This window comes from the organism of the source record quoted next, unplaced genomic scaffold, assembly GCF_019419815.1.
Source record: "Pyrus x bretschneideri cultivar Hongxiangsu unplaced genomic scaffold, Pyrus_bretschneideri_v1 Contig52, whole genome shotgun sequence".
NCBI classification, from domain to species: Eukaryota; Viridiplantae; Streptophyta; class Magnoliopsida; order Rosales; family Rosaceae; genus Pyrus; species Pyrus x bretschneideri.
The window spans coordinates 606,676-620,931 of record NW_025999790.1 but is presented as its reverse complement, the minus strand read 5'-3'; the positions used below and the strand labels follow the sequence as shown (position 1 = coordinate 620,931).

Below are 14,256 nucleotides of genomic sequence, written 5' to 3'. Positions count from 1 at the left end.
AAGGATTATTTCTTTTCTTTTGGTTGGAAAAAAGAGAGGAGAGTTTATGTAGTAAATCGTAAATGAAGCCTATATATATATATATATGTATATATATATATGTATATAACGAAACCGACCCTGCTATTGCAAAATCCAGGCGGTCTTTGCTTTTCGTTGTCCTCTAGCGAGAGAGAGAGAGAGAGAGAGAGAGAGAGAGCATCTCCGATTCCAGTCCCCAATTAGGTAAAACATATCTCCAATCGACCAATCGGAGGAGGATCAACGATCTGAGATTGAATCGATTTCGTTCTGGTTAGTTTCCAGTTGGTTGCTCCATTATTAATTTTGTTGTGTCTCTCGTTTTGGGATTCTTTTGTTTTGGCTTTCGCGGGTTGATTCGTGGTGGTGTTTGGTGTTCGGATGATTCTTTTGATTGAACTGGGTTCGGAAGTTTACATTTTTGTATTAATGGAGTGGTAAAATGATTTTAATTTTATTAATTCGATTTGGTTTTAGGCTTTGTATTTGATTATATCAGGGTGTTTAGATTTTTATGTATACAAACCGCATAATAAGACTGAGACTTTGTGGATTATGATGATTAATTTGGATGCTTTGTTGAAATTAGTGGTTCTTCTTTTAGGTTTAAAACAATAATTAAAGTGGATAGGTGAAATTAAACTGAACTGGAAGTTGTGGATGGCGCTTCTAAATAAGTTAATTGCATTTAGATTGTGGTTTCGAAACCTCGGAATATGTTAGAATGGTTTGCAAGATGGAATTTTTTTTTTTTTTTTTTTTTTTTTTTGTGCCTTCTACTCATGAAGATTGTTAGCTTAAGTTCATTTCATATGGTGCACCATGCATCCATTCAATCACTTAAACGTTTTTTGAGATCAAGTATCATCGATATCAGTTTGTTTAACTTTTGTGATGTATGTTGATTTCAGTTATTAAGAAAACATCACCTAAAAAATCACAAGCTTTAAGGTTTGAAATAATCTAATAAAAACAATATGAATTTGGTTTTCCATGGTGTCGTCGGAGTCCAAGGTGTTCAGTGTTTGTTTGGGTATAATGACTGGGAGTTGGCCTCATTTTCCAAATGCCCGCACTGGGTACTAGTCGGTAGATCCAGTGTGGTTGTTTCACTTGGGATCCACTGCACTGGTTTTGAAGTTCCCACTCATAATCTGTGTGGATATGCACATTGTGGTTGTTTCTGAAACCATCCCCATACATAGCATTTTGCAAAAATGTGGGATTATCATTGTTTTATTATCCTTTGAGTGATAGTTTGAACGACATACATTAACCGTAAACTAACAAAAATAAATTGCTAAGATCAGATAAAAGAATCACTTCAATGTCTAAATGCTTTGAAAGCTTACTTGTCAAACAGTGAATTCCTGTAAACAGCCTAAGCAAACTTGGCTCTTTTCCAATGGTCAAGGGAGTGACTCCTAGCCTCTTTGTTAATGATGGTTCATTCATGGAAAGGTTCAGACAACTTCAACAAGAGAAGGATAAAGATAAAGGTTCCACAACAGACGAGTCTAGACCAAGTAAAGTTGTTCCAGGGACTTTGACTCCTACCACCACCGGTAAAACCAGTGCTGAACTGAAGGCTAATGATGCACGCAAGGTTGCCACTGCTTCAGGTAGCAAACTTGCTTTCAGCTTGAAACAGAAGTCAAAGATTGTCGCACCACCTGTTAAGTTAGGTGCGGATGAGGATGAAGATGAAGCAGATGCTGCAGATGTTGCAGCTGGTGCACCAACTAAACGGCAAAAGTTGGGTCAGCCAGATGCCGTAGAGGAATCATACAGACAAGTGGATGTTGGTAATTACTGCTTACATGCATATCCTTTAACTTTGTTGATTGCAATTAAAAGTATTTCCAGTTTCAGTTAATTTTTTCAAGAACAAAATTGGAAGATCAGTTTTTTCTATTTTGCTACAATTCTATTTTATTGGCTGATAACTTTATGCTTGAATTTATTGACTCTGTACTTTTTGCATATTTTCTATTCTACAGAAAATGATGTATGACAAGAATTGATTTCTTCATACATCTTTTAATTGCACTTTTATCAAACTATTTTTCTGCCTTTTCACCTCATCGTAAATAGTTGTCTTATACTGCTCTTCCTCTTTCCTTAAATGTTTTTCTTGACTCGTTTAGTTTTCTTCTTATTTTGTTAAAAAAAGATCATGCCCCTCATTCTCGTAAGTTGTTTTAGTGGTGCATGTTGAAGTTATATCTCTTCGCCAATATGAAATTTTGTTGTATTTTTTTTTTTTTTTTACACATCTGTAAGGCGAGTTGGAGTCTGGATTTCTAGTATCCAGATAGAGCCTGTGGACTATTTTTTCTGTATGTGGTGTGTGGTGCCATTTATCACTCTTTTTAGTCTACTAGTTGAGAAAGGGAGGTGTAGGACTGTTAGGTGTTTGTATAGTTCTGGTTCTTCTTTAATGATCAATTAAAATTTGACAGAAAGAGATAGAAGTGGCCAGTAAAAACAATTTAAGTAATTTGAAATTGTCCCTCCGGTAAGTACCCTGTTATTGAGAAAGTCATCTCAGTAATTGTGTTCTCTACTCTTGAGTGGTGTAGATGAAAAGGACAAAACATTCTTGAATATTTCTTGTCTCATTAATGCAGCTAATTCCTTAAGTTCCTATCAACATTGGTGGAAAGAGATGTTCAAAGAAAGAATTGGAATATGTGGCACCCCTGCTACAAGAGTAATTTGCATTCCCTTGTTCATGCTCTCGGTATTAATCAGTTTTATAAGTGATATGCAGCACCACCTTTCCCAACTGATTCAACAGTGAGGATAGTTGCTGACAAACTAGCAAGTTTTGTGGCTAAACATGGAAGGCAATTTGAGCATGTTACACGTCAAAAAAATCCAGGAGATACTCCTTTCAAGTAAGTACCCTATGAAGTTTCCACCTAATTATTTTGTCTGTTATGTACAATCTGTGTGTAAATGCCAACGGAGAATGATGTGGGGTGTGGTTCACTATAGTTGTATGTTTGGGGGTATCACTTTTGTTGTTGTTTTCTGGTTTTGCTCCTTCCACTTATGGTAGCGCATATGCTATATGCAATGGGGGTTTATTTTGTTTTGCAGATTTTTATTTGACGAGAGCTGTTCTGATTACAAATATTACGAGTATCAGCTTGCTATTGAAGAGAAAGCACTTCAACAGACCAGGGATTCACAAACATCTCGTAATGGTGGGTACTAGATTTCCAGTTCCATGCTTTTGCCTTCTGTTTTAATAAAAAATTATAAAGACAAATTTGCCAAAACCATGCCTATTCAAAGTGAAAGTAAGCATCAAGCTTAGTGGAGGCATTACAATAGGTTTTGTGCATCTGTATTTTTGGGTGTGTATCTGAGTGGGTGCACCATCTGCATATGCTATGAGTATTTGAGAGTGTGAGTGTGTGTGTACTTGTTGCCAAAAAATAGGATTTTACTTTCGTCGATCAATCAAAGTTCACCCAAATAATTGTACTGACACTTTCTATGTGCATTGTTAACAGTTCTTGCCTCGATAGTGTGATACCATTGTCTGATTAACTTTTCCAGTAAGAAGTCATAAATCTTGCGTCAATTTTTGTTCTTTGCCTTTCATGCCCTAATAATAAAACATAAGTTTTAACTTGGTTGCTTTGAAATCTTGTTTTGCTTTAATAGAACACTACTAGGTTTTGAGAAATACAAGACTGTCAAATCCATTGGTTTTAATCTACTCAAGGTCCTTGTGTGCCTAGGATTCCTAGTATTCTCCCATTGTCAAGATTCAATATCCATTTTTGTGATTCATAATATGAAACCCGGAATTTGATTTTTGGCTATGCATCACTCATTAGCGCTTCCGCTGAAACATTAGTTTGGTTTGAGACTCAGATTTTGTGGTGTTAACATGTGTAGGAGGTACTAGCATGTCAGCTTCCAAATCCACAAGTAGTTCCCAAAGGTCTACTGTGTATCATCCGAACTACCAAACGCCCGCCTCTGCTTTATATGATGACACTGAGGGAAGGACAGGTATATGATATAACATCTTTTGATGCTCTCGAGTCTTTTCCCCTTCAGCTTCGTATTATCTGGAGATGACAAACGACATAAAATTGCTTTGTTATGGTGGTGCATAGTGCGCTTGTGATTTACTTCCTAGAATCAAAGTTTTTGCTGGATTTTCGTTTTTATGTACGCTAAGCTTTGTAGTGGCCATATCATATTATTAGATGGTTTCGGCACAAATTCCTATGTTCAAACATCTGTATTTCTCAGCTTTTCTATTTTTGCCGTGGTATTAGTTTAACTAAATGTTTTAGTGTTGATTGGTTTTACTGCTTGGTCTGAAACTTACTTGTATTTTCGATTATAGGTGAGCTCACTGCACCAACAGGTGCAGATCCTATTGCCATGATGGAGTACTACGTGAAAAAGGCTGCTCAGGAAGAGAGAAAGAGACAACCTAAACAATCGAAAGATGAAATGCCCCCTCCTGCTTCTCTTCAAGGTTCATTTTTGTTACTCATGGAAACCAGAAGTTTTCTTTAGTTATTAGGGAACTTTCCCTATTTTAGCTCTTATTTTGGTTAGGATAGATGCATGTAGATGGTCCAAATATTTGTTTTTCCTCGCAATTTATTCTTTCTTTTTATTTTTTTCGGTTCCTTTGCAGCACCTTCTCTTAAGAAAGGTCATCACATGGGGGATTACATCCCACAAGAAGAGCTGGAGAAGTTTATGGTTGCTTGTAACGATGCAGCTGCACAGAAAGCTGCCAAAGAAGCCGCAGATAGGGCCAAAATCCAGGCTGATAATGTGGGTCATAAACTCTTGTCTAAAATGGGTTGGAAAGAAGGTAAACCTCTTTCTCTCGTAATTCAAATGTACTGCCAGATTTTTTGGTGGTCGGTCATTTGTACTTCCAAAGGGAGAAACCTGATGATGTGAATGAATTTCAGGCGAGGGTCTGGGAAGCTCCAGAAGAGGAATTTCGGATCCAATAATGGCGGGTAATGTGAAGAAGGACAATTTGGGGGTTGGTGCTCAACAACCTGGAGAGGTGACTGCTGAAGATGATATATACGAACAATATAAGAAGCGGATGATGCTTGGTTACCGATACAGACCCAATCCTCTGGTATTACCCAATCTTCCATTTCCTCCTTTTGTGCGTCTTTCCAAGTTTAACATAAGGAGGGTTGTGAAGAATTTTTATCATGTTTCTGTGTCGTCGCCGATCCTCTGATACACTGTCTTAACATTTTGTGATGCGATGCAGAACAATCCGCGAAAGGCATATTACTGACTGATTTGGCTGCAACTCTGTCCCAAAGACATGTTTGTGAGGTTGGTAGTCATAACTGCATTGGACGTTGAACAACTTTATGATGGGGTAAAAGGAGATTTTGGATACGTAATTTTGGACACAACAAATTTGTCACTCTAAGTCCGTTTTGTTAATTAATCGAAAACCTTTTGTTTTTATTTTATTTTTCAAATCATACGGTATAAGCAAACCACTATCGTGTCGAACTTCTCCTCTCATAAGTGATGTACATCCAATGAAACATTACAATGCTCGTTGTATATAGATGTCGAAGTGACTCCTCAAAAAAGTCTTTTAAGTCTTCTCTTCAAGAGTCAACAAAACATGCATCATGCTAGCCTACCGCTCAAATCTTGCATAGGACTGTCATACCAGACTAGCCTTGAGACCTACCAACGCCCTATTGTCATAAAAAAAATTCATCCTTAAATTTGAAAAATTCACGAGAAAACTACTATTCTTTGTCACATTCCCGATCTCAAATTCACAACTCGACCCCTAAAAAAATATCTCATATTTAAGTTCCGCGTAAGTTTATTTAATCAGAGTGGAAATAAGATTACGCTTATTTGATCAGAGTGGAAATTAAGAACGGGACAAATGACAGAGTATAAAATGGTATTTGATGAGCTGTGAATATGCCCTCGAGGTCCTTGGGTTTTCAAGACAATCTCTAGGGGGGGGTTATCAATATTTTCAAGTCAATCTTTTATGCATTGAAAATAATATAAATTGCACCACCATATTTTAAATCAAATCAAACATAACTTTATAACTCTTAACTTTTGCATTATTTTTTGCTAATAAGCCTTGACATTTAAATTGGAGATAACCAAGTGCTAACCACACCATGAAATATGAATATCCAAGTCAAAAATACAAGAGGTAAAAAAAATTTAAAAAAAAAAAAATTAGGAGCTTTATCCATTGGGAAAGGACGATGACGCTTTGAGGCGGCTTTTGCTTCAAGTCATATATGTAAAATCGGTTGGATGCTAATTTTCTACTCCTAGGGTTTATCCAATCATTCCCTTTCTTCATGGACCAATTCTTGGTTAGGCATCAATCACAGCTGAGGGAGATCCATGTTTATTTCAAAGGGAAAGCAATTTCCATGCCAACGTAAAGACAACTTCCAAATTGGTTTTTCACTTTCAACTTTTTGGTTTATACGTTCTCTTTCGTTTCTGCCTCCTCCTTTACATCACCTTTTATTCGTTTGTTTCTCACATATACTTCTTATTATTCTCAACACAAAAAGCTGAAAACTAATCTCTAAATGATAATTGGACGAGCCTTAGCTTTAATCTTTGTTGACAATAAGCTAATATTTACATATATTTGTTTTAGAAAAAGGACAGGAATTGTTATGTTGTTTTATTAAATCAGCTCAGCTATGGTCATTTAATATTATTCCTCTTCATTTGTAAGTTGAACCACAAGCAAACCCATTATAAGATTTAATTAACTCTTCCACATTTTAGTATAATTACTATCGTTTGTTAAAAAACACAACTATGACTTTCTCCTAATATATTCCAAGAGAGGGAGGGAGTGGACGTTTCAGAAAAGTCAAAATTGAGTAGGAATCACGAGCAAAGCGTGATCATTTGTTTAAGTGAAAATATGTGGTTCCAAAGTAGGTGACATTGCTTTCATTGAACATCCATCATCTTGATATCATTATAAACCAACAAACCGAAACAGCCATTTCCTTAATCCAAAGGGCGGGATTGCGGTTTCTACAGCCGGCTTTGGCAACTCAACAACTTAAGAAACAAATCTTTGGAAATCTGAAGAGCCACGTAGGTATTTTGTCGTCACACCCACCCCGCGGCCCCAAAGCGAGGAAATTCAAGTCACACGCTAAACCGAATTTGACCAAACACATTTTTTATTAGAAAAATTAATAAAAATGATTTAAAAATTTTAAATTTTAACGATAAAGATAAAATAAATAGTAGAATGAATAATATTATGATTGACTTTTTAATGTAAAAATGTAATTTTTTGTTAAAGTGAACAGTACCAAGATTGACTTTTTAATGTAAAAATATGATTTTTTGTTAAAGTGAATAGTATCAGAAATTTTTTCTTAAAATTCCCATCACTTTTTCATATTTCACTCTTCTTTTATTCAAATTGATTTTATTAAAAAGAAAATTGGAGTTGTTTTTTCAATGTATCGATATATCCAAATTGATGACTTTACTTAATAAATACTTCTATATTTTCTATTTTGTCAAAAGATAGAAAATATTATTATATTAAAAAGCAAATCTTTATATCGTATGTTAAAGTATTAAATAATTATTTTTTGATTAAAAACAATTCAATCTATAAAAGTCACCCTCTCATGTAATAAAAAAAGCCATTATATATGATGTAATATCACAATTACAGAGAGCAAAGACAAATTCTAGGAACCTCAATTCCTTTTGTAGATAATATATGTCATATAGTTGAACTTCAATCATAGCTTCAGTCTGCAATTCCACCGGAAACTTTTTTTTTTTTTAGGGTAATATTATTAAGTTTAATAGTTGATGTCAACCAGAATGTCACTGATCAATGCGAAGCAGTTGACGAATAAAATAAAATAAAATGGTCCCAATTGCTGCGTGAAAGAAAGGTAACAATTTATCGCTTTTCAGCTGTACTTGTTTGAATGTCTTGGTCCTTCCTAGTCATTTACGTATACGCATGCATTCGAGCTCGAACATGAACATGTCAAGAAAAGGTCAACTTCATGTTTCTCAATGCCCAATCCTTCCAAGTCCAAATTTATAATGCGGCTACAGTACCAATTGTTCCAGCCCGTTATAAGAAGGAAGTTCAGGTTCCACTCTATAAATCGATTTGTAAAAGGAAGACTGTTGACCCTACTCTTTATGAACCATTGCAAAAAAATTTAACTTTCTGTTATAAGACAAGATAATTCACTACATTCTCGTTTGTGTGTGTCTGTGTGTTCTCACATGAGTGTTACAAGATGAGAATTATCATTTATCAGCATTGTAATCTAGATATATTCTTTTCCTTAATAGCAATATATGCCATTCCGATTCCCATTGGAAGCTCACTTTTGTTATTGATATACGATGTGTGTGTGAGCAGAGCAACTACTATTTTTTGTTTGGTAGAAACTGGAAATGCATTCCAAAACACAGCAAAAGTCAAAGTACAACTAGAAAGCCCTACAAGGCTAATGGGATAAACACAGCAAAAAGAGTAGCAAATACAAGTAGACGCCAAAATAACAAACCAAGCGTCATTCCCTACTCCAATAACCCATCTGCAAAGGAGGACATGGCAATCCATCCTTATTTAAGATTCTAACTAACGAAGATGGAGGTCTGTCAATCCTACATTCCTCGGTCATCTCCGTATCCACATAGGTTGCGACGAAATTTGCCGCTTCATTTGCTGATCTTGGCACCCAAGACCATTTACAAATCTAGAAAGATTTCCCAACATCTATAATGCGACTGACAATGGGAAAAAATTCCCAACCTACAATTTTCCTTTTCTGCACTAAGAGCCGAAATTACCTACCTTGAGTCAGACTCAACAATTATGCAAGGATAATTCCTTTGCTTTGCACTTAGACAACCTTGAAGCACCCTTAGCCTCGCTATCCAAAGCATTCAAAGCACATACTTTCTTCCTTTCTATGCTCTTACATCTTCCTTGTGAGTCTCTAATCACAATTCCCACATAACCTTCGTTACACCTAAGTTTCCAACTTGCATCAACAGTTCACTTTTATCATTTGCGAAGGGGGAGGAGACCAGGGTATCATTCTACTCTAATTTTCCATACCTGAGGATTGCTGGATTCTTGCCAATTCCTCCTCTATTCAAAAAATCGAACTGGCACAATTGGTAGCATGAATGATTTGAGAAGGAGATGGATTTTGATGATTAAAAACTGCTTTACATTGAGCTTTCCATATATGCCAACATGTGAAAGCCATTAAAGAACTTTTGGCACCTAAAATTTGCATCAATAGAATGAATGAAATTAATAATTATTGTTTTGGTGGTTAGAATTTTTCTTTTCAATTCATTGTCTTTTGAGTTCAATTTTTTATTTTCTCTTTGTGTAGTTTAGAGTAAAAATATTGTTTGTACTTAAAAAAAAAAAATAGAGAATAGCCAAATTAAAGCTCGTTTGAAAGTGTTTTTAAAATTGTTGAATGCGTTTTTGATGAAAATATTTTTGAAATTAATTCTTTGCGAAAATGCAAGTAAATTCTAGAACAATACTTGATGTTTTTTTACAGGAAGCACTTCAAGTGCTTTTGGAATAAAAAAAAAAATCTATAAAAACGTTTTCAGTCATTTTAAAAGTATATCCAAATGAGTCTTTATTCTTTGTTATTATCATTAATATTTTGCCACGTGATAAAATATAAGTAGATAAATTGAGGTGCTAATTAAATCAACATCAATTAATAAAACATAAAAGAGCAGAAGGGAGGGATCTGGTAGGCTATGTGGTTTACAGCGGCCCACGGTTTTGGTTTTAGACTTCTGTAGTTTTTAGCGTTGGAGTTTAGACTTTAAGATAAGACTAGCATAGCCAGTCGCTTGGTCCATACGCAAAGCACCATATACCAATTAATATACCACCGTTATCTTCTTATCATGCTCTAGTCCAAAGTTTATGGATAACGTTGTTTTCAGAATTAAACAAAACAACTTTATCCCAACAAAAAGGTGAAACTTATACTTCTAAATGATTAAACAAGATAAAAATAGTAAGTTCTAAAAAATGTTAGACGTTAGTCGAGTAGCAGATTAAGATTTAGTGCCTAGGCAGCTAGGTAAGATCTAGACATATACAAGTAAATTTATTATATATCATATAAATAAGTGTGCTTATACCTAAATATACATAATTTCATTGTAATGCATAAATTACAAAATATAATGAATGATATATAGATGATAAAGTATTAAAGCATAATGAAAACATGACGAACAAATATATAATGTGTTTTTATTTAAGTATTCAATAAGTTTCTTACAATTTATTAAAAATAAAATAAAATGCAAAATGAAAGTCATTTATTTTCTGTGTAAGTAAGAGCGGCGATTTAGGCGGTGCCTAGGTAATCTAGGCAGTAAGCAAGCACCTGGATAGTCTAGGTGGTCTAGGAAGGCGCTTAAGCAGGTAATAAATTAACTAGTAATAAATTATAACTATTCAAGTTTTTGAATCAGGATAAGTTTGGAATACTTGAGATTAAAAGAGATAGGAAATTTAGATTCGCTAGATAAATTCTAATTTTCATCTAGTTTTTTTGGAAATGTTCTGAATGGGATTCTTAGATTTAGAACGGAATTTTTGAGTTGACATTGGAATCTCCAATCCAAATTGCACCACTAGTTTATGATAGTGTTTGATAATCAAGCCGGTCAGACTACCTTAACTAATTAATTTCTCTATTTATTTAACAAACAAATAGTGAACACTTGTTTTTAAAGACGAGCGATTTTTGTGTACGATGGTATCACATCACCTGATGTTATTAAGTCACCTATTTTACTATACATATTTCATTTGGCAAGATTATACTCTAAATTATAAATTATGCTAGTAGTTATCCACCAAGATTATACACACATAATAAATTAATGGAATTGATTATAATACTAGTATGTATTTAACGCAATAACCATCTAACAGTAAGATATAATTCATAAAAGTATATCTAATACACTAATCATATAATTGAGGTGATAATTATATTAAATACAATTCAGTACTGTAGTCAAATTCAAAATTAATTAACGAGACCCAGCAAGCTTGATGTCACAGGATAGTTTTTTTTTGGATGGCTTGGTCGACAATGTGCTGGCATGCAATGGATGCCATCATGCCCCACCAATGGTACTAGGATAATAAAATTAGAAACAAGGGGTAGTTATGGAACATCTTCAGTACATATATGTGGATGTTAAGGATGTAGTAGGAAATGAGACTGTTTGGTTGCTGACTCAGATTCAGAAAAAATAATGAGAGGTAGTTTGAGTTGTAGAAACTCAAATCCTACAACTTCTTTATCCAAAAAAAGAAGTTTTCCTTTTTTGTTCTATTGTTTTCCTTTTTGTTATATTGTTTTCCTTTTTTGATTGCAGGGAACAGAAAAACATAAAGACTCTCATTTGCTGGAATTACAGAGTTCCTTTCCAGCTGCAAAAGTTCAAGTAATCTGAGGTGCGTAATCTAAATTTCCAATCTTTCAAGTTAGATCAAAGCAACCTGCAAAAGGCGCTTTATTTATTTATGTTTTTGGATTTTTTTTTGGTTATTTTTCTTGGTTTCTTGCAGATTTGTGTTCTGTTCAGATCAAATCACAAGTAGATCTCATCTGGGTTTTATCCGAAGAGTGAAGTTGGATGAATCTTGAAGCCATCCAAGTGTTGCAAAATCTTTGAATTTTCAAGAAATTAAGATTAGCAGAAAAGAATCAGATATGAGCAGTCTTCTGTACAAATACAATCCTAATTTTAAGGCCTCGGAGGGAGAGCTGAGGAAGAACCACGCGGCGGAGTTCATGGATTCGGATATTTTCCACCAGCAGCATCCTCAGCAGCAGCAGAGCTCCGGCTTAACGCGGTATCAGTCAGCTCCAAGCTCATTTCTGATGCAGCAGATGGACAACAATGGCGGCGGAACCGAGGATTTGCGGTATCTTCAACCTTCGAGCCCTGAAGTCGAAACGGTGCTGCCCAGGTTCATTTCTTCATGTAACGAACCAGGTCAACGTGACAATGGTGTGCAGCAGCATCAGTTTGAAATCCAAGAGACGCCGGTAAATGTGAAGGGAGAGGCAGGGGACTCTGTTTCTGAGCACATTAATGGTTACTCGAATTCTACTCATATGATGTACCAAGCTCCTCGAGGTCAGCAAGCTCATGGTTTAGACAGCAGCTCCTTTGCTGCAGTCAACTCTACGGGAATGGAGAATTCAATGATGCAGTCGAAAATTGGGGTCGGAAATCGGTCTAATATTGTTAGACAAAGTAGCTCTCCGGCTGGATTCTTCCCGGACTTGACCGTTGACGATGGTATAACAATATTTTTGTTGCCTATATCTTGGATATATTTGTTAAAGTGCTGACAGATGTGTATTGTTATGTTGAAATTTTGTTCTGGTTCCTCTAGTAATTTGTATTGGTTTGGTTGAAAAACAGGCTTTAACGTGATGAAGGACTCGGCAGGATATCGCGCAGGCAATGGTACAAATGGAGAAGCCAGTCCATCAACTTCTAGGTTTGGTACTCAACTGAGTTTCTCATCAAGGCCATCTTCATACTCAGGTCGAATGCCTCCGATTGCTGAAAATGAGAATGGGAACTTGGGAGAAGGTAGCCAATCGCAACCGGATCATAGTTTAGGAAATGCTAATGGTAGCAATTCACCTTACCAGTCTAGCTTCGCAAATGATTCGTGGGACGATTCTTCATTTAATGACCTCAAAATAGCCAGAGACAATGATGGAACAAGTTTTCTACTTCGACTGCATTCGAATCACAGGTAGGATTTGCACATTTTCTGTAAACTATATTTGGTCTTCAATTTTTACTTGGCCATCTGCTTGCTTATCATATTAGTAATGTGTGTTTTTCTTTCATCAGAACAATGATTTTGGACACCGCAATCATGGCTTGACGCAACACTTGAGGTTTTCCAAACATTTTGAGACGCCTGCTATGGAGAAGTATTTGCAATTTGAAGATTCTACTCCTTGTAAAAGTCGTGCCAAAAGAGGCTTCGCCACTCACCCGCGAAGCATTGCAGAGAGGGTAAATCTTCTTTTATTTTATTTGTCTTGTGGTTGGTTTACACTTGACAAGGATTCAGTAGCAGAGCTACATGTTACCGTAGCCAGATTATATCAAATCCGTGATCGTGAATACTGTGAATTTCAGAAGAGAAGGACGCGGATTAGTGAAAGAATGAAGAAATTGCAGGAGCTTTTCCCAAACATGGACAAGGTATTTGCTACGCTTGCAACTATCACCATTGTAGCGGAGTTTCTTGAATGCATGAAAATTGAATCTTGTATTGTGTGTTGTATTCTTGGCAGCAAACAAACACGGCAGAAATGTTGGACTTGGCGGTCGGGTTCATAAAGGACCTTCAGAAACAGGTTAAGGTAAAGTTGCAGCAAATGAAATGTATAATCTTTGTATCGAATTAATCCACACGAAACTCAACCAACTATTTCTTCCCTCTAAAGTGTTATGTAACTCTGAACGCAGACACTCAAGGATACGAAGGCGAAGTGCAGTTGTTCGAGCAAACAATAACAAATTCAACGCAAATCCTTGTGTCCGGTTCGTTCATGTAAAGATAGCAGTAGAAGATCGGAGAGGAAAAGGAAAGCGATTTCTTTTTTGTTTTCGGGTTTATTTCACTTGAGGGAGAATAGTAGGATGGTAGGATGTATTGTGGGTGTCGAATTGTAACCTGTTTAATGTTAACCTTGTAGGCAGGCTTCTGTTGTTTCAATTTCATCATGGACCTCAAAGCACTTAGTGATGAGTGAGAGTCGAGAAGTGAATTACGATGACAATATGTTATGTTTCGATCCCTTCCAATGTAAACTTTATGGCCTCTCAAGCTTCATTTCCAGAAGCAAAATCAATGCAGCACCCCGCATTGTTGAGTTGTTTGATGGTTAGATTTTCAATTATTTGGTGTAAAAGAAAAGATATTTTTGGATAAATTATAAAAATGAAATGCCTTTAAAAACTTGAGTGACTACTGAAAAGAAAATAGTAAAAAGCAATGATTTAGTACCCTAAAGTCACAATATTTTTACTTTTATACTTTCAATTGCCGGACCATTAAGTTAATTGCTATTTTCTTTTGCATGCTACTCAATGGGC

At 35.6% G+C, this 14,256-nt stretch overlaps 2 protein-coding genes across 5 annotated transcripts; both read left to right on the top strand.

The window, feature by feature from the left end:
• The first annotated feature begins 101 nt into the window (after positions 1-101).
• On the top strand, positions 102-5,508 carry LOC103954884 (SURP and G-patch domain-containing protein 1-like protein). 4 transcript variants are annotated; one of them, XM_048570278.1, is made up of 9 exons: positions 102-294; positions 1,436-1,826; positions 2,795-2,921; positions 3,127-3,233; positions 3,937-4,053; positions 4,397-4,531; positions 4,697-4,879; positions 4,983-5,161; positions 5,303-5,508. In XM_048570278.1, exons 2-9 carry the CDS (start codon positions 1,475-1,477, stop codon positions 5,327-5,329), a joined length of 1,227 nt encoding a protein of 408 aa, XP_048426235.1. In that variant the 5' UTR covers positions 102-294; positions 1,436-1,474; the 3' UTR covers positions 5,330-5,508. The 4 variants fall into 4 exon arrangements, with proteins under 4 accessions (XP_048426235.1, XP_009365011.2, XP_009365009.2 ...); XM_009366736.3 differs by having other exon boundaries at positions 1,402-1,826; XM_009366734.3 differs by having other exon boundaries at positions 1,385-1,826.
• Positions 5,509-11,308: 5,800 nt separating this feature from the next.
• Positions 11,309-14,039, top strand: LOC103954887 (transcription factor bHLH130). The gene is given in 9 exon segments (XM_009366741.2): positions 11,309-11,380; positions 11,497-11,575; positions 11,690-12,429; positions 12,556-12,858; positions 12,861-12,898; positions 13,000-13,167; positions 13,294-13,359; positions 13,452-13,520; positions 13,627-14,039. Coding segments are annotated over 7 exon segments (1,287 nt in total). The 5' UTR covers positions 11,309-11,380; positions 11,497-11,575; positions 11,690-11,834; the 3' UTR covers positions 13,675-14,039.
• Positions 14,040-14,256: the final 217 nt, after the last annotated feature.

What these genes read in the sequence shown, in the direction of transcription:
- LOC103954884 (XM_009366736.3), top strand. Translation starts at nt 1,427, where the DNA reads ATGGTCAAGGGAGTGACTCCTAGCCTCTTTGTTAATGATGGTTCATTC. An exon ending in TAAAATGGGTTGGAAAGAAG is followed by an intron (nt 4,880 to 4,982) that starts GTAAACCTCTTT and finishes AATGAATTTCAG; the next exon opens with GCGAGGGTCTGGGAAGCTCC. An exon ending in GATACAGACCCAATCCTCTG is followed by an intron (nt 5,162 to 5,302) that starts GTATTACCCAAT and finishes GATGCGATGCAG; the next exon opens with AACAATCCGCGAAAGGCATA.